The sequence below is a fragment of the Neoarius graeffei genome, chromosome 18, assembly GCF_027579695.1.
Source record: "Neoarius graeffei isolate fNeoGra1 chromosome 18, fNeoGra1.pri, whole genome shotgun sequence".
Taxonomy (NCBI): Eukaryota; Metazoa; Chordata; class Actinopteri; order Siluriformes; family Ariidae; genus Neoarius; species Neoarius graeffei.
This window is the reverse complement of record NC_083586.1, coordinates 58,262,984-58,282,103: the sequence shown is the minus strand read 5'-3', so window position 1 is coordinate 58,282,103 and position 19,120 is coordinate 58,262,984. Positions and strand designations below refer to the sequence as shown.

At 41.8% G+C, this 19,120-nt stretch overlaps 1 protein-coding gene across 2 annotated transcripts in view; it reads left to right on the top strand.

Annotated features, from left to right (window-relative positions):
• Positions 1-12,119, top strand: part of xpo1a (exportin 1 (CRM1 homolog, yeast) a) — a 73,913-nt gene extending 61,794 nt beyond the window's left edge. The window contains exon 26 of one of the 2 annotated variants that reach the window (XM_060899082.1): positions 11,669-12,119. In XM_060899082.1, the coding sequence (XP_060755065.1) occupies positions 11,669-11,936 (268 nt within the window). In that variant the 3' untranslated portion in view covers positions 11,937-12,119. The remainder of the gene's footprint in view (positions 1-11,668) is intronic. The other variant, XM_060899083.1, reaches the window with a different exon arrangement.
• The last annotated feature ends 7,001 nt before the right edge of the window (positions 12,120-19,120 follow it).

Sequence of the window (19,120 nt, the reverse complement as noted above, 5' to 3'; positions counted from 1 at the left end):
TATGTAAAAAATGTGTTCTATAGCATCTTTAAATGTTAAAATCTCAACAGCTTAGGGGGCAAAGCCCCCTGCACCCCGCAAGGGGCTTACAGCCCCCTTGACCCCTGCTGATAGTTTCTTACATTCCTCTATTTTTTTCAATTACTGCTGGGATCCCTGATGAACGCGCATTGCCAGTTCCCGAGCGTTCATGGTTGTCGCAAGGACTGTTTGCATTAAAATTTCCCATTCATTTCTATGGAATTATTTGAAAAACTACACACATTTTCAAACATCCGCTGCTCTGGCATGCTTTCACCTAGAGACATGATTCAAACTTTAAAACGTAGAGAAACTTCTCCTCTGTGGATCTGGCATTCAACTTTTTTGCTCGGTTCTATACTTTTGGCTCAGTCCCAGCTCAAACACCATGTTAGCCTGGGCCCGCCCATCCTAAGTGTGACGCAACACGGAGGCCTGTTGCGAACTTAGTCTGGCAAGGCAAGCTATCTACAGCTCTTCCAAGCTCCCGAAAAATCGGGAGCCAATCAACTTTGAGCATCTCCAACGGCCCTGGGTAGAGGTGTGTTCAAGGCAGTGACGTAGTAGAACCGCGACCGGAAGCCGTAGATTGTTTACAGAATCTATGCCGGAAGCGCTTCATTCACTAGAAACATTACGAACATGGAGCAGCAGCAAGCCTTTGATACAGCGGTAGATGCTGTATTGAAAGCATTCAACGGGAAGTTCTCATTGAAAACGGAGCAAAGAGCAGCCCTGGAGGTATTTATTCTCCTCCTTCCTGTTACTCAAGCAGTTTCCGTTGCGTCACATACGTCAGAGGAAAGAGTGATGTGATTGGTTTAAGCTTCGTCACAGCCTTTTCTGGCTTCGACCATTAGCAAACTGAGGCATTTCAGGGAGACGGGTCAACCACGCGCTTTGGGAAACGGTTGGGCTTAATGTCTTTGCCAGACCAGTGCTCGCAGAGCTTTGAAGTTGCGTTAGCCAGACTAACACCATGTGGGTTCCTGGAGAAAATCAGGCTTTAGAATGGGTGTCTATTGCGTTACACGCAGTGGAGCTCGTTAAGTTAGAGTGTAGAGAGCTTGGAAAAATAGCTCAAACCTTCTCATAGGACTTGCAGTTTTTGAATGAGAAGCCTGAAAGTGAAGAGAGGACAGCCGTGCAGCCACATAGACTGCCATTATAAACTTGGCAGAAAAGTCACTCGTATTTAACTCGCTCTAGTGACCTCATTTTTTACACTACAGACAAAAAAATTACATCAGTGTGTTCAGGAGAGCCTTGTGGCGCTCACTGTGAAAGAATTTTGTGAATATCTCCTTCCGTTTTCGTGTAAATCCCCGTTGTTTGGAAGGAGCGCTCTGAGGGAAAACTGCCCTTTTTCTGTGCATTTCTGTCTCTCCCTGCTCAGCGCGTGGGTTGGGGGGGGGGTTTGGGGTCGCGGGCTTCAGTCTGATTTGACGTGTCAGTATCCAATCATTTTGAGGTGGTTACCTCGATAGGATTTGATGGCGTTTTTCCTTTATTTTACACTGTAGACTGGATTAAAATATTTCGTTTTTGGGTCAAACCTTCTATTGTACTGCTTGCAACATGGGTGTGAGGAGCTTTTCAAGCAATATGGTAAAAAATGCTCCTGAAAAAAAATCTCATACTGCACCTTTAATATTAGTTTGTTCCTGAACATGACGTACAGTATGAACAGGTGAATGTGCTTCTCTTTATCAGGGAGTGTGAAGTATTCTGTCAGAGATGGTTGGGAGACGGATGTAAGTGCAGAAGGCGTGTTTATTAATACAAGCGAAGACACGTAAACAATCCAGAACGGCAGGTGAAACAGGTGAGAAGTCGAGCGAGGCACAAACAGGCTATTGTAGACTCAGCAGAATCGAAGATGAGGAACAGGAAATCGGGGCTCGGGAAACCAAACAAGAAAATAAGGCTCAAAAGCATGTCGGCAATACTTCGCAAAGTGAGTGTTATTTCACGGTTTTTATATCGGCGCGCTGATTGCGCTTTAATCCTGTGGAGGTGTGAGTCATTTACGGTGCGTGCGAAAGTCCGCGTGGCGCACGCGCTGTCCGGAGCGCCCGAGAGTCTATCTGATGCACGCGTAAACACCAGTGGGTGTAGATGTGACACACTAGCATGAAATTAGTACAAAAATTAACGTAGATATATAAATAACTTGCGCCAAATTATTATAGCATGCTACAAAAAATAATTTACAAGTCCGAATGCGGTTGACGCACGAGTCCAAGTTAGGGCACGAGTCAGATTCGAGTCAGTCCTGGACTTTTTCGATTTTATAAAATTGGTGGTTTAGTTCTTTCTGAAATTTGGCCATTGTGATGTGTGTGTGTGTGTGTGTTTTTTTTTTTTTTTTTTTTTGGGTAATGTCTTTTTAAAAAACAAAAAAAACAGGCTGTTCTGTGGTTGGGAAGTTATTTAATTTGAAGGGATTCCCGAGCAAACAGTGTGCATGAAATCGCTTGCTTGCATAAGTCAAGTAGACACAGGAAGTCCGTGTGCACATGCACACACTTGCCTGAGCCGCCGTCGTCTTCATCTTTTAGGTTTTACAGCAGCTGGCATCCAGTGTTGCATTACTGCCATCTACAGGTTTACCTTTGACGGTGCACTGACAGTTCCATCATTCTGTCACTAAACAGCTGATCACACTGAGGTACTTGCTGAGCGCTGATATTAGTTTGGTCCTGCGTTTCCTTTCCTTCGCAGTAGTGTCTTTCTTCTCGCCTTCCGTTACTGTAGTCAGTCTTCCACGTTTCATGCGCACACTCGCGTCCGCCATTGTTCCCTGCTGTTTCAAATTTGTGTCCCATAATGCCTTGCGTGAGCAGTGAACGAAAGCCCACCACGTGGTGCATGATTCAGTATCTTGGCGTGAGTAGGGATGGCGAAAACTAAAACTCTTGACCGACCACCGAGCCTCATTAGCCGGTTAAAGTCAGTTAACCTATGAGTTTAAACAGGGATGCAAACGGCGCGCCTTTTGGCGGATGCCGACTTTTACACGGCTGAATCGTGCAGATCCGATTTTTTTTTTTTTTTAGGGGGGGGGGCGTTGGAGTGTCTGAATAATTTCATCAGAGTAAATTCTGTATTAAAATTACTAACAGTGTTCGTACAGGTCCTTAAAGTCCATAAAAGTCCTAAAAAATGAATTTGTAAAATTAAGTACTTTAATTATCCATAAAATTGATGAAAATCTGTTAGTCAATAAAAGTCCTTAAAAATCAGGGGGTTTTTTCGTCTCCCTTCTAATAACATTTTTAATTTCCGAAAACGCTGTTCCCGCTGCCCCGATTCGCGCAAACGACCCTGTTTCACAGGCGAACTGCACTAGCGGTCAGGGACTGAACAAAGTGTATAGTGGTGACCCCTGGTGTCTGCTTTTGAGAATAGCCCGGAACCACGTGGCGCTGTTCGGGATCAGTCCCGAACAGGGTCACGTGACTACTTCGTATCAGCTCGGTCGCCTGCCATTGATGCGTATTAATGGAAACATGGATTAACAAAACAACATACGACTTTCAATCTGTCTATAACATGTATAGAAACATGCAGACTCATTAGAAGATTTATTCCATAACATAAGAATAGTGGGGGGGTTCTGGGCCACCCTGTGTCAATTTAATACTTGTACGCTACGTTCACACTGCACGGCTTAATGCTCAAGTCCGATTTTTTTTGTGAAATCCGATTTTTTTGTGAGGTCGTTCACATTAACAAATATATGGGACTTGTATGTGATCCTCAGTATGAACGAAAAGCGACCTAAAAGTGTTCCGCATGCGCCTTGCAGGATACGACGACGTCACACGCAGTGAGCATGGCCAGTGTTTACGGAAGTAAAACCGCCCGGTTGCGGTATGACCCATCCAATCTAGCTTGAATAGCTGTATCCCCCCAAATGGAAATCAGCTCCCTAACCTCTGCATCCTTCCATTGAGAAGATTCAGAACCTTCACAGCCCGAAGCGTCCCTCGCGTTGATGTCATGCGCCATGTTGTTGTAACTTTTTTTGAGAGACCCGCCGCCTACTTCAGCGCAGAATAGTGACGTTTGTGGCTTGTTGATGACGTGTAAGTCGGATGAATGTGACCTGGCGGTTCAGACTGAAGTCGCATATGAAAAGATCGGATAGGAATCGGAATTAGGACCACATATCCAAACGGCCTGGGTCGGATTTGAAAAAATCGGATCTGTGTCGTTCATATTGTCAATAAAAGATCGGATACAGGTCACATATGGGCGAAAAGATCGGATTTGAGTCACTTCAGCCTGCAGTGTGAACGTAGCCTTAGTTTCAATTGTTCCTGAACAAAATGAAAATCTTGTGAAATAAATTTTACTCTAATTTCTTTACATTTTTTATTTTTAGCCACTAACCATTTCCTCACCCACCGTTGAGGTTTTCTTAAAATCGTTTTAAATATCAGACATATCCGGAATTGCTGCACTTGTTGCAAGATTTGGTCAAGAAAAGTCCTTTAAGAGTCATAAAGAAAACAAGCAAGTGATTGTTACAATAGGCAATTTCATACCAGTGATATTCAGTTTTGGTCATTGGGCCCTTAAAAAAATGAAAATTGGTCCTTAAAAGTCATTAAAAAAGAAGCCTGAAAAACTGTGGGAACCCTGACTAAATAAGCAAATGCCGTTACAGTCCATGAAACAGGAAGTATGAGAAGAAAACAGTAAATCAGAAAGCTGCGCACATTTGCACGGAAGCTGCGCAAATGTGCGCAGCTTTCTGATTTACTGTTTTCTTCTCATACATGACTGAATGGGTGTTTTTTTTTTTTTTTCCTGATTTGTCAGCTGTCGTCCTTACACCGCATTACATGGCATGCCCAAAGCGTTTACAACACAGAATTCCAGGTTCTCCGCTCCAAAATCGGCAGCTTCAAAATGATTGATTTTTTTTTTTAACCGACAACCAAAAAAAAATTAACCGGTTGACCATCAACCATCGGTCAAACGGTCATCGGTTAACATCCCTAGATGTAAGGCAAAGAAAAAATGGTGGAGAGTTTAGGGCCAAGGGGGCTCTAAATTAGGAATGAAATCGGAAGTCTACGAATTAAATCCAGTAGCTTTTGGTCCACTAAAATATACTTTGGTGTCAGGAAAATTCTTTTTATGGCCTAAGTTTGAGAAATCTGAGAGGCAGTCTTATCTTTTCACCTCATTGAAAGTCTTTGGGATGCTGGAGGCGACTTTAGAGTGGTTCGATTCTCCGGTCATCGAGACACGATCCCAGTGAAAAATGTAATACAACTCTGGACGGAAATAAAGGTTGTGGCGTTGCATAGGGTTGTTGAAACGGTACCGCGCCAAATGTGTGCGATTAATCAAAGCTGAAAGTGCTCCAAGTGAGATGTTTGCACACCAATTTTTTTTTTTTCTGGGGGGGGGGCGGGCAATGTGTAATGCACGGTAAAATTTTAAATCAAGTTTTAAATTAAATTTTATTTAAAAGCTGTAAAATTTTCATAACTTTAATGTATTACAGGAAATGGTGTTGCACAGTATTTTTGGTGTACACGTATACAAGAATATTCTTCATTTTCTTTGACCCTTATTTCTACACAGTACTTTCATTTAATATTTCTAATGTGGAGATTATTTTTATTTTTAAATAAGCACAGTGTGTCCAGTTTGTTTTCCAGTTGTCTGTCCAGCTGAGAATGTCATTAGTGTGATATGTTGAGCGAGTTATGATTTTATATGGAATTATCATAACCAGCAGATGACCTGATTAGATTCTGGAATTGATCCCAGCAGGATGTTTTCACAGTTGTTCTGGCAAACAAATTAGTAATAAGGACTAGACATGGTAGTGGAGGAGGTGTTCCTGCCAACATTCAACTTGTTTAAACAAGATCATCTGATTTATTACCATGTCTGGATTTTTTATTTTTTTATAAACCAAATTTATTCATGGGTATCTTCACATTTTTGTATTGTCATCACCTGGCACAAGAATTTCCTTTGGGGTCAGTAAAGTTGATCTTTATTTAAATTCGAGAAAGCTTTAAGGCCTTGTTCACGCCTGGCATTAACCTCAGTTTCGAGTGATCTGATCACAAGTAGACGGTTGAAATGAGTGTCCAGCAAATCCAATTTTATGCACCTGCTTCAAAAAGCTTTGCTCGCATGGTCTTTTAACAAAACTTACGAATTAACTTTGCAATCTGATCGCCCATGATGCACTTTTAATACCAGGTGGGAACAGGGTCGAACATCTCCTGAGCTGCTTTCAGTCAGAACTCGCAACGGTTATTTATAAATTCATGACCGTTGAAATATCTCAAAGCATATTATGACCTAATATACTCACCGGCCACTTTAAAGTGCATCTCACGGGTAAATTCAGGAGCAAGATCAGTGTAATTCTCCTGTTTATATTAAACTGTGGTCAAATATCGGTCGCATTTTGTGCAGTTACCTTGCGCAATACCAGAAAAATTCAGTTGAAATCAAGCCATTTGAGGCGAATTGGTCCGCCTCTGAAAAAACTTTGCATTTGGATTTCCCGGCAAACATTGATTTTCGTGACGTCGCGTGCGGGACGCCTCCCTCTGAATCCTACGTCAGCGCTGGTTTGTTTGAGAAAACGACCTGGTGGTTTTCTGCAAATTTCTTCAACGTTATCGCATAATTATTAAAATGGTTAACAGATGTATTGTCGGAGGGTGTAGCAACACCAATTATGATGGGATTAGTACTCATCGTTTCCCAAAAGACCGGACAATGAGAGAGAAACGGGAGCGCTTGGTCTACACAGGCTGTGCACTGAAACCGTGCAAAGCTCGCGCAGCCTGCTGGCGCTTCCGCAGGTGACGTCACGAATCTGGCTCCAGACTCCCTTGGGATTTTTCCAGACGCGTTTTGTTATTTTATTTTTTTCTGCTGTAGACAGATGGCCTTGTGCAAAATTACCCTTCTGGATGAGTGTGTAAAGGGACATACTTTCATATAAAAAAAAAAATTGGTCCAGAATATGCCCTTTTATAGAAACCTGTTCTTGGCTGCAGGAGTGGAAGCCAATGTGGTCTTCTGTTGCATGCTGAGATGCTTTTCTGTTCATCATGGCTGTAAAGAGTGATTGAGTTACTATATCCTTCCTGGCAATAAAGCTCGAACCATACAGGGCTCGACATTAACTTTTAAACCCACTTGTCCTGGGGGGAGTGGGGTTAATTTCCACTTTCCCCCCCCCAATATTATCACTTGACCCCCTATTTTGCAAGTGCTACTCCCTTTTTTAAATAAAGGAGAACCATAGAATAGTTGTGAATTGCAACATAAAATGATCACACATTGAGTTGAAGTTTGGTTATTGATTAAGTTTATTATTAAGCTTGGTTATTGGTTACTTTTTACTTGTAATGGACAATAACAATTTTATCCAAAATAGTTTTTCCTGCCTTAGTCAATTTATTTCTATTTCACATGCATGCAGCTGTTGTAAAGTTCAACACGTTTGTGTAGAAAACTCTCTGACTGTAGGTTCATTACTCCATAATGTAGAAATCATAAGTTTGGATGAAAACAATAGGGTGCCAAGACTTTTGAACAGTACTGTGATGTATAAATAAAATCTCTCATATATATCCACCTCTAGGTTTAAAGGAAAAAAAAAGAAGCCATGCTGTGTCATGACACAGGATAACGTTTGAGCTTAAAATTAGGGATGTCCCGATCAGGTTTTTTTGCCCTCCGATCCGATACCGATCATTTGATTTTGATTATCTGCCGATACCGAGTCCCGATCCGATACTTCTTATCCATAAAAAATAAAGATGAGGAAAGAAATGGATCCAGGATGTTCCTCATTTTTTATTTAACACCTTATTTTAACATCCAACAACTCCGTTAGCAAACAGAGCACTTACGTGAGGCAGTTTGAACAATAAATAACAAATAAAAAAAAATAACCTTAAAATACCTGGCAGGAATGTAAACAAATAAAAAAATAAAGTGCCACAGTGCCGGTAATTTGCTTTTAAGAACGCATCTCACAGTGGTGTACAGTAATTTCAATTAAGGAAATGAATGTTTTTCTTGATGAAAACAAGCATTTCTACCCTTTCAGGTTTGAGCCCGTTTCTTTTGTTATCCAACGAAAAAAAAAAAAAATGATCTCATGCTTTGCTTTCCGCTTCGAACTGCTTCCGTGTTCAACTTTGCCGGCAACAGGCAGCCAGTAACCAATAGCGTCTCCGCTACAAAGTGATGTCATGCCGCACGCGTTGATGTTGCTGTGTTGAGACAAGAGGTCTGGTCTCACTCTGTGCCAACGCATAGCTATCGATGTGTTAAAAATGAGAATATATTATATATATCCGATCCCTGATCGGGAGGCAATGCCCGATTCCGATCGAGTCTGAAACCATGTGATCGGGCCCGATTTCCGATCACGTGATCGGATTGGGACATCCCTACTTAAAATTATTATTTTTTTAATGTGTGGGTTGTGGGTATTTTTATACAGACCTGGCAACTTGTAACTGAATCAGTGCAGCCAGTCAGTCATGATGCAGCGCAGGGTCTAATTTATTAAAGTGGATGAGTTTAAAATATAAATATTTTGCACAGGACTGTGTTCCTCTGATAACAGAAACAAAGCTCCAGCTCTCTCTGCTCTTAATCTGTTCTGTTCTTTCAGGATTTATCGCGCATGTCGCTCCTTGTTGAGTTTTTTTATGCCCGAGTTGTTTGAAAGCAATCTGGGTTTTCTGTGTCGAATAAGGAAGCGGCTTCACCTGTAAGAAAATCAAACTGACTCGAATACGAGCCGAAAAAAAAAAAAAACGAGATTCTTAAGCGCAAATTTCCATCCTCACTTCCGACTTTGTTTTTGTAAAATGCATTTTAAATACAGTTGTGAATTTTCTCTGGAGTTTTCAGGCTGAGCTCCTCTCCTTGTATTCTTTAACTTCTCATTTCCTCGTTCTTGAAGCATTTGCTTCTATTTGTTAACGTTTTTCTTGATAGCAGGGAGACGGTAACGCCTTTTATCCATTTCTCTGTTTCAAGAAGTAGAAACGGTGCAAAAATTAACCATAATGAAGACAGATTAAGCTGCTCGTATGAAAGACGGCGTCTGTCTGACCCCAGCTATAATTATGACGTGATGTGTGACATCATGCACAAGGGGTCTGCAAACAGTACATGTACCTTACTACACCAGCGGGGGGGATATAAAATAACTTGCAAAGCAATAAATGAAAACGGCCAAGATATAATTGCGGATGCGTAGTGAGGGATGCTTTTAGGAACTGAAATAAAAGATCAAAAGGCCTAATTTTTGTGGTGCGAGTTTGTAATGTACGCTCATTCCAACTTGGCATGTCGGGGACATATCCCACTTGCCCTGGGCAATCGGGCAGTCCTTAATGTCGAGCCCTGCCATGAATCTGTCCCTTTTCCTCTGACGCTACAGTATAAGCCCTCTTATTTACCTCCCTTGCAAATGTCAGGTCAAGTTATTGAGCAAGTATCTTCTTATAAGTTGCTTGGTGTATACATTTCAGACAATTTGTCATGGTCTACCCACTGTGATTTTATTGTAGAGAGAGCTCGGAAACGCCTATATGCTTTGCGCGTGTTGAAGAAATCTGGTGTTTCATCATCTGACCTTATTCAAGTTTATTGTAGCCTGGTTAGGCCCATCCTAGAATATGCATCTCCTGTGTGGGCTGGGCTACCAGCTTGTCAAGGTCAGCTGGTGGAGGGCATTCAGAGGGCTGCGCTTAAAATTTATATTTCCCGAGCGATCATATGAGTCGGCACTCGCGGGTTGTGGTTTGTCTATGTTGGCAGCGCGCCGTGATGGGGCTTGCAGGAAATTTATTGCTAACATCAGGGAGTCTGGTTTCCTAGCACACATGCTACCACAGGCCGTGAGGGTCGCTCATGGCTATGGTTTGAGGTCTGGCCTGTTCCGCGCTGACTATCGTGTAACAAGGACCGACCGACTTAGCAACTTCGTGACCTATAAGTTCAGTAGGGACTAAATGTTTTTTTGTGTTATTGTATTGTATTTGGCCTCCCTTGTAATTTAGTGTTATCACTACCAAAGGGCTAAATAAACTGAATTGAATTGAGCTTATCGACAAGGCGTCCGTTTCCACCCACAGAACTGTCACTCATTCACTCAACTTGATGTTTTTCGCACCATTCTGTCTGTAAACTGTTGTGTGAGAACCTCAGGAGATCAGCAGTTTCTGAAATACTCCAACCTTCATGCTCCATCTGGCTCAAACCAACTCCCATGGTACAGTGAGAGTCAGTCACACGTCACTGAGAGATCACAAATTTTCCCGTTCTGATGTTTGAACGTTAACTGATTGGGCTGATCAGAGAACTGTACCAAACAGCAAGGTGTATGTATGGGTGGTGTTCCTAATAGTGTTAGTATCACCGTGCAGTCGTGATGTACTTATGTCCGCTCAATGAGTTTGATGCAATGCTTGCTTATCGTCCAGACACCGTCCATAAACTTAGACACCAAACAACGTTTCTCCTTACTGACCGGATTAGATTTATATTTAGTAGGGCTGTAACGATACACCCAACTCACGATTCGATTCGTATCGCGATTTTTGACCCACGATTCGATACGCCCACGATTTTTTTTTTAATGTTTTTTTTTAAAGTAGTAAATTTGATTTAACATTTACTTACTTACATTAACTATTTAATAACAAATAATTCAGACCACTGCAGAGAATGAGTAATATGTATGCAAAAATGAACAAATGTATATCCAAAGATTGTTTTATTTCTCAGAATAATACTGTTGAGCCGGAAGCTCTGTTTTTTTCGGTTCTGAAAGTCATTTTTCCAAATCGTGTAAATCCGTTGAGATTTTTTTTGGGGGGGGGGGCTCTCTCACTGTCTCACTCTCATAGGGCCAATGATTTTCTGTGATCGCAGAAAACAGATGGAAATTATGGAATTTTTATGGTGAAACATTGCTCGCGTGTCAAAATGTAGCTGCCGCAGAAGGCTTCCGCCCAAGCAGACATGCCTTCAGTGTTGCCAGATATTGCTAACGTTTTCCACCCCAAAATATGTTCAAACCAGCCAAAAAGCACCTAAACCCACCCAATCTGGCAACACTGCATGCCTTTCCGGTCAAGTGATTGTCTTGTGGCACACCTAGCCAGCCAATGAGCTGCTTGTTTACAGATTCGCTCCCCGCGTCGCAACCAGAATGGCGACCGCTTAAAAGAAATGAATGCTCTGCCAGTGGCGAGTGTGAACGTTGCGTGACTCGCAGAAGATTGTCGCAGGTCGGCGAAAAAACGACTTACTAATAGATATAAAAAAAAATAAAAGTAATTTAAGTAAGTTTAAAATGTAATTTAAATAAAAAGTAAAGTATTCATAAATTGAAGTTTGGAAGCACCTCTGTTTTTGGGCTGAGGAGAAGTTTGAAAGGGTGTACCGCGATTCTGCCTTCTTATATCGCGATACGGATCGTGGCTCTGCGTATCGCGATTTCGATACGCATATCGTTACAGCCCTAATATTTAGACCAGTGAGTACTTGTGCTAGATGTTCTTTCCCGATCTCGAAGAAGACGTATTTATTTCTCTTGCCGTTTGTGTGTGTGTGTGTGTAGGAGTTTGCCGGTGAGGATACGAGCGATCTGTTCCTGGAGGAGCGAGAGACGTCGCTGCGTCAAGCTCAGGAGGAGAAACACAAACTCCAGATGTCCGTGCCAGGAATCCTCAATCCCCACGAACTCCCGGAGGAAATGTGCGACTGAGTTTCCCATGAGGTGGGACGGCTTTTCGGACCCAGCAAAGAACCGAACCGTGAACATGTGCGTGTGTGTGCGTGCGTCCATACAAACGTTGCAGTCGGATGAAGATGGAAGAGGAGTGTAAATTTCGACCAAATCAACTCCCAAATGTCCATGACTCCGCCCAAGTCCCTGCTCAGATTTTTTTTCCTTTTTTTTCCCCCCCCTTTGAGTGTGTGTTTTATAAGGAGAGAACTGATGCACTGTAATTACTTCCATGTTAATCAGTTGTTGTTTCTTTTAGTTTCCTCTGACAGAATAACATTTTCATAGATTTGAGGATAATTTAAGCCCCGCCCCCATTCCCCTTCAACTCTTCTTCTCATTCGTATGTTAATTTGTAAAATAGATTACAACGCAGGTGAAATGAAGAGATGGAAGGAAGAGGAGCGACTCACAAAGAGGAACGGTTGGTTTTCTCCTGACTGGCACAGCAATTGAATGTGATGGTCGACGTTCAGAACTGAAAGATGCTGCTCTTTTTTTTTCTTTTCTTTCTTTTGTATTTTTTGCTTATGGTTTGTTTTGGGCTCATGGGGGATTTTTCTTTGCGTGTTTGGGGGGAGGGATGCAGCTCTGTTGCGTTTGTTCGGAGTGAAATGGACTCGAAGCAGATGTTGCCAACGGCAATAAAGGGTTTGTTCATATCGTCCTGTTTAACACTGTCTTCGTACTATGGGATCATAAAGTTGAATATTTTTACAAAAAAAAAAAACTTGTCTCGATTGATTATTTATTGATTGCACAGATTTTGCCTTAATCTAACCATTTAAATTTGTTCAGGATCACTTTTTGATTAAGCAGTGTGTTTAGAATTATTGGCACCCTCCATTGGCGAAAACTGCGACATGAGCTGCTTCGTCATTCTTGTTATTGTCGTCCAAATCGGAGAGGATCTTCAACGCTTCTCAGTGGGCGTCGTTTCAAAATCTGTTTTATTTTTAGGTTGCGAGCCTGTTTTTATTTATTTGCAGAGACTGGCAAAATATTTTGCTTCCTGTAGTCATGTGCGTTGAATTTGATTTGATTTGAATGGACGCTTCAGCCAAAAGTTTGTGGACACCTGACTATCACTCTCCGCACGTCCTTGTCGAACGTCCCTTTCCCTGCTATAATCTCGACTAGATTTTGGGGTGGGGATGTGAGACACTGATGTTGGATGAGGAGGTCTGGAGTGCCGTCGGTATTCCAGTTCATCCCAGACATGTTCAGTGGACTTGGGGTTCTGGACAGGACAGGCAAGTTCTTCCAGTCCAACCCTGACACCATGAAAACATGGTGTGTCCTCCTGGAACGGGTTTGGACCTCTTTGTGGTAACCGTTTGAGGAAGTGCATGCTTGGGTTTTTATGAAGCCATGTCAACCAGGCATTGAACTAAAACATCCCTGTGTTCAGTGGACATCATGATGGCGTCAGTGCATCCTTCTGCAGAACAGCCACAAGGTGTCACTGATCACCACATTTATCAGTATGGCGTTTTGTTTTTAGGTTTAGTGTACATGTCATAGTAGTAGCAGCTAGTAGGGCTGCACGATTATGGAAAAAATGATAATCACGATTATCTTGATCAAAATTGTAATCGTGATTATTAATCACGATTATTCTTGATGTTAGGGAAATCACTTAAATTTTATTTCACTATATTCAAACAAACAATATGAACAGCTTTCAGTGCAGAATGAAATTTAAAAGAGGAATTCTGATTTCCAAATGACAAATAAATGAAATTTATCCAAGAAATTACCAAAGGATGAAGGAACTGAAAACTCGATTGCAACAATTACATAGCATTATACTGAGGCCTACAAGTTTTTAGCTAGAAAGAGCAGCCTATCAACATGCTCTGGCTTTAAACATGAGCGAAGGCAGGTCACAGCATTGCCTCCAGTGCTAAATAGTCTGTTGTTCCGACATAGTTAGCTTTTCTCTCTCACCTCAATCTGTTACCTACTCTCACGCTATCACCCCTTGAAGAAACCGCTGCACTGAAGCTCTGCGCACTTGGCCAGTGTTGCCAGATGCTGCTGACGTTTTCCAGCCCAAAATATGTTCAAAACCCGCCAAAATGCACTTGAAACCGCTCAATCTGGCAACACTGCTGGCTGGCTTGCTTATTTAGGCGGAGTAATGAAACCTTACATGCGTCGGTTCGTCCCCTAATGGTTTGGCGGAGTATTGGTCAAAAAGTGCTTGATCAGATATGCAGCAGAGCTCGCATTTTAAATGGAAATAAATCGCGATTTTCATTTAATTTAATCGTGGCAGCCAAAATCGCGATTTTCGATTAAATTCGATTAATTGTGCAGCCCTAGCAGCTAGGCAAGGGTCATTTCTTGCTCTGGTTTCAAGATATCTGGACGAAACTTGGTATTGGCATGCAAAAGTTTGGGCACCCTTACTGAAAATGTCTGTTACTGTGAATAGTTAAGTGAGCAGAAGATGAACTGATCACCAAAAGGCATAAAGGTAAAGATGAGACACTTCTTTTCAGTGTTTTCTGCAAGATTTGTGTAATTTTTTTGTACAATTGGAGAGTGAAAAAAGAAAAGGAACACCATGCGAAAGTTTGGGCACCCCAATACATGAGAGTTCTCAGGCAACTTTTCCCAAGGTTCCAGACCTTAATTAGCTTATTGAGCTGTGGCTTGTTCAAATTCTTCGTTAGGAAAGGTCAGATGATGCAGATTTCGAAGCCGTATAAATTCTTTGACTCCTCAAACTTGTCCCTAAAACCAACAGCCATGGGCTCCTCTAAGCAACTCCCTCGCATTCTGAATAATAAAATAATCGATGCTGACAAAGCAGGAGAAGGCTACAAGAACGTAGCAAAGTGTTTTCAGGTAGCCGTTTCCTCAGATCGTAATGTTATTAAGAAATGGCAGTTAACAGAAACAGTGGAGATCAAGGTGAGGTCTGGAAGATGAAGAAAACTTTCTGAAAGAGCTGCTCATTGGATTGCTAGAAAGGCAAATAAAAACCCCCGTTTAACTGCAAAAGACCTTCAGAAAGATTTAGCAGACCCTGGAGTGGTGGTGCACTGTTCTACTATGCAGCGACACCTGAACAAATATGACCTTCATGGAAGAGTCATCAGAAGAAAACCTTTCCTGCATCCGAGCCACACAATTCAGCGTCTGAAGTTTGCAGATGAACATCTAAATCCTGATGCATTTTGGAAACAAGTCCTGTGGACTGATGAAATCAAAATAGAACTTTTTGGCCACAATGTGCAAAGGTATGTTTGGAGAAAAAAGGGTGCCAAATTCCAGGAAAAGAACACCTCTCCGACTCTGAAGCATGGGTGTGGATCGATCATGCTTTGGGGTTGTGTTGCAGCCAGTGGCACAGGGCACATTTCACTGGTTGAGGGAAGCATGGATTCGAATAAATACCAGCAAATTCTGGAAGCAAACATCACACCATCTGTAAAAAAAAAAGTTGAAGTTAAAAAGAGGACGGGTCCTACAATAAGACGATGATCCAAAACACACCTCAAAATCTACACTGGAATACCTCAAGAGGCCCAAGCTGAAGGTTTTGCCCGGGCCCTCACAGTCCCCTGACCTAAACATCATTGAAAATCTGTGGATAGATCTCAGAAGAGCAGTGCATGCAAGACAGCCCAAGAAACTTGTAGAACTGGAAGCCTTTTGCAAGGATGAATGTGTGAAAATCCCCCAGGTAAGAACTGAAAGATTATTAGCCGGCTACAAAAAGTGTTTACAAGCTGTGAGACTTGCCAAAGTGGGTGTTACTGGGTACTAACCATGCAGGGTGCCCAAACTTTTGCTTCGGGCCCTTTTCCTTTTTTGTCATTTTGAAAATGTAAAAGATGAAAATAAATTTTTGCTTAAAATATTAAGGGAATGAGTCGTCTTTAACTTCATGCCTTTTGGAGATCATTTCATCTTCAGCTTGCTTAACTGTTCACAGTAACAGCAATTTTGACCAGGGGTGCCTAAACTTTTGCATACCATTGTAGGTAGTGACCATCCGTGATCTCCATATCATGCATGATGTTTTATGAAGTCATGGAATGGCTATGAATGGGAGCACCTGGTACAGTACCAGGACAAGTGAGAGAATTCTTTCATGCTATCTTCCATAGCCCTTATACCTTACACTTTTTTTTTTTTGCACTCATTTGACCTCTGACCTTGACCCTTTGCCAAAATTAGGTCAAAGGCTGCTTGTGTGTTAAATCGCTATTCCTCCCTCACTTTTCTTCATGAATTTTCACCAAATTGGGTACGGAGAACCTATTTGGGGGGGGGGGGGCTTCAAAATAGTTCACATCGGTTAAGCGATTTGACCCATTTTTTTACTGAGTTATGTGACCTTGAACTTGTCAATTACGTGACTTTTATCTATTTTTCATGGTCTGTGAGCTTAGCCTTGGTCCTTTTGCCAAAGAAAAACATGTTTTAATGAATATAGTTTTGATCTTAAGACCTAGGTCAACATTAGGTCACACTTTTTTTTTTTTAATGGCCTGTATCTCAAAAAAGGCCAAGATAAGGCCGTAGTTACTATTAACCATGAATAGGAAGTCGGATATGGGCTTTCATTTGGGAACACTGGTTTTGCCCTGGAGCGACCTTGACAGGTCAGATCAATGGTCTGCATATTTTTCACTGACCTGCAGCAAGAAACGGGTGAAAGATAGGAACTTGGTTAAGCCTAGGTCACAACCGGACGTACGATATTTTTTTTTGGCAGTGCGATTTTTGGCGTTTCCCAAATCGCTGCGTTTTTTTTGTTCATGGAGAAAGACGCACGTTGGTCGTAAGTTTGTCTTTCAACCTGAAAAAAATGTAAGCACCCGTAGAGTTTGTTTGACATGACAAAGAACCTCTGCGGCCAGTCTACGGCTCGAAAATCAGCACGTCACACGCGCGCCCTCCGTGCGTTTCTTGCGTTTTTTTGCACGTAGACCGGCCGTAGGAGCACGTATGGCCGGTTGTGACGAGGCTTCGTTAACCATGGAAGTATTATATCCTTTTCCAGACAAGTGGCCTCAGTTCTGTCACCTTGACCTTTGCCCCAAGGCCTCAGGTGTGGAAATGGGATACCACTGGGCCCTTGGCACAGTACCTCTAGATTTAGTTGCAGTTGTCAGGTGGTTGTTGTTTTTTAAACCAAGCACGTTAATTCCCTGTGAGGTGGTGATTTTTTTTTTTTTTGGGGGGGGGTCTCCTCTAACCACAAGTTTGGTTCCAGTAACCCTGGATGAAGTTCAGGTGATGAATTTTGTGAGCCACTTTGGGGAACGGCTTTGTGTTCTGGATGGTGTGTCTAACAGAAGAATGTGAATTTAAAAAATTTGGACTTGGTAGTACAACCCCTGGCAAAAAGTATGGAATCACCAGTCTTGAATGAGCACTCATTCAGACGTTTTATTCTGTAGAACAAACTGAGATCACAAACATGATACAATAATAGTCATTCCAAAGTGCACCTTCTTGGCTTTCAGAAACACTAAAATAAACGAAGAAAATACATTGTGATAGTCAGCAAATGTTACTTTTATAGACCAAGCACAGGGAAAAAAATATGGAATCGCTCAATTCTGAGGAAAAAAATATGGAATCACTCAATTTTCAGGTAGAAAATAAGGACTCACCCAGTCAATTTCCTTTCCCTATATTGACACCTGCCTCAGATTAGATCTGCAGTTAGAAACAGCGCAGTTCTCACACCTTGGAGGGCTGCTGGACCAAGTGGATTGGCAAGAATCATGGCTCCAACAAGAGAGATGTCGCTTGAAACAAAAGAGAGGATTGTCAAACTTCTTAAAGAAGGTAACTCTTCACGCATGGTTGCCAAAGATGTGGGCTGCTCACAGTCAGCTGTATCTAAGATATGGACCAAGTACAAACAGCATGGGAAGGTTTTTAAAGCCAAGCGTACTGGTAGACCAAGGAAGACATCAAAGCGTCAAGACAAAAAACTTAAGGCCATACCGTATGTCTTGAAAACCGAAAAAGTACAACAAAACAAATGAAGCATAAATGGGAGGAAGCTGGAGTCGATGTACAAGTATGTGACCGAACCGTGAGAAATCGCCTAAAGGAAATGGGATTTTCATATAGGAAAGCTAAAAGAAAACCATCGTTGACACCTAAACAGAAAAGAACAAGACTACAATGGGCTAAGGAGAAGCAATCATGGACTGTGGATGACTGGATGAAAGTTATCTTCAGTGATGAATCACGAATCTGCATTGGACAAGGTGATGATGCTGGAACTTTTGTTTGGTGCCGTTCCAGTGAGATTTATGAAGAGGACTGCCTGAAGAAAACATCCAAATTTCCACAATCCTTGATGATATGGGGCTGCATGTCAGGCAAAGGCACTGGGGAGATGGCTGTGGTTACTTCTTCAATAAATGCACAGGTTTACATTGGCATTTTGGACAGTTTTCTTATCCCTTCAGTTGAAAAGATGTTTGGGGATGATTAAATAATTTTCCGAGATGACAATGCATCGTGCCATAGAGCAAAAACTGTGAAAGCATTCCTTGGTGAAAGACACATCCAGTCAATGTCATGGCCTGCAAATAGTCCAGATCTCAACCCAATAGAAAACTTGTGGTGGAAATTGAAAAAAATGGTCCACGACAAGGCTCCGGCCTGCAAAGCTGATCTGGTAACTGCAATCAAAGAGAGTTGACACCAGATTGATGAAGAATACTGTTTGTCACTCAAGTCCATGCCTAAGAGACTGCAAGCCATTATAAAAGCCAGAGGTGGTGCAACTAAGGACTAGTGATGTGTTTTGAATGTTTTGTTTGTCTGTTTTTCATGATTCCATTTTTTTTTTCCTCAGAATTGAGTGATTCCATATTTATTTCCGTGTGCTTGGTCTATAAAAGTAACATTTACTGACTTCCACAATGCTTTTTCTTCAGTTCATTTAGTGTTTCTGAAGGCCAAGAAGGTGCACTTTGGAATGACTATTATTGTATCATGTTTGTGATCCGAGTTTGTTCTACAGAATAAAACGTCTGAATGAGTGCTCATCCAAGACTGGTGATTCCATACTTTTTGCCAGGGGTTGTAATCAGGATGCTCATGGACCAAATTACAGGGAAAATTTTAAATCAGAGTTTCTAAATTTTATTACGGCACTTTTTGAACTGAGCCTGTGTGAAAACCCACAGTACCTGACAGCAGTACCAACTTTAAGACAAATCAAATTTATCTTCATTCATTCATTCATTCTACATCAGCTTTTCTAAACCAAAGGTGCAAATACCACCTACTGCA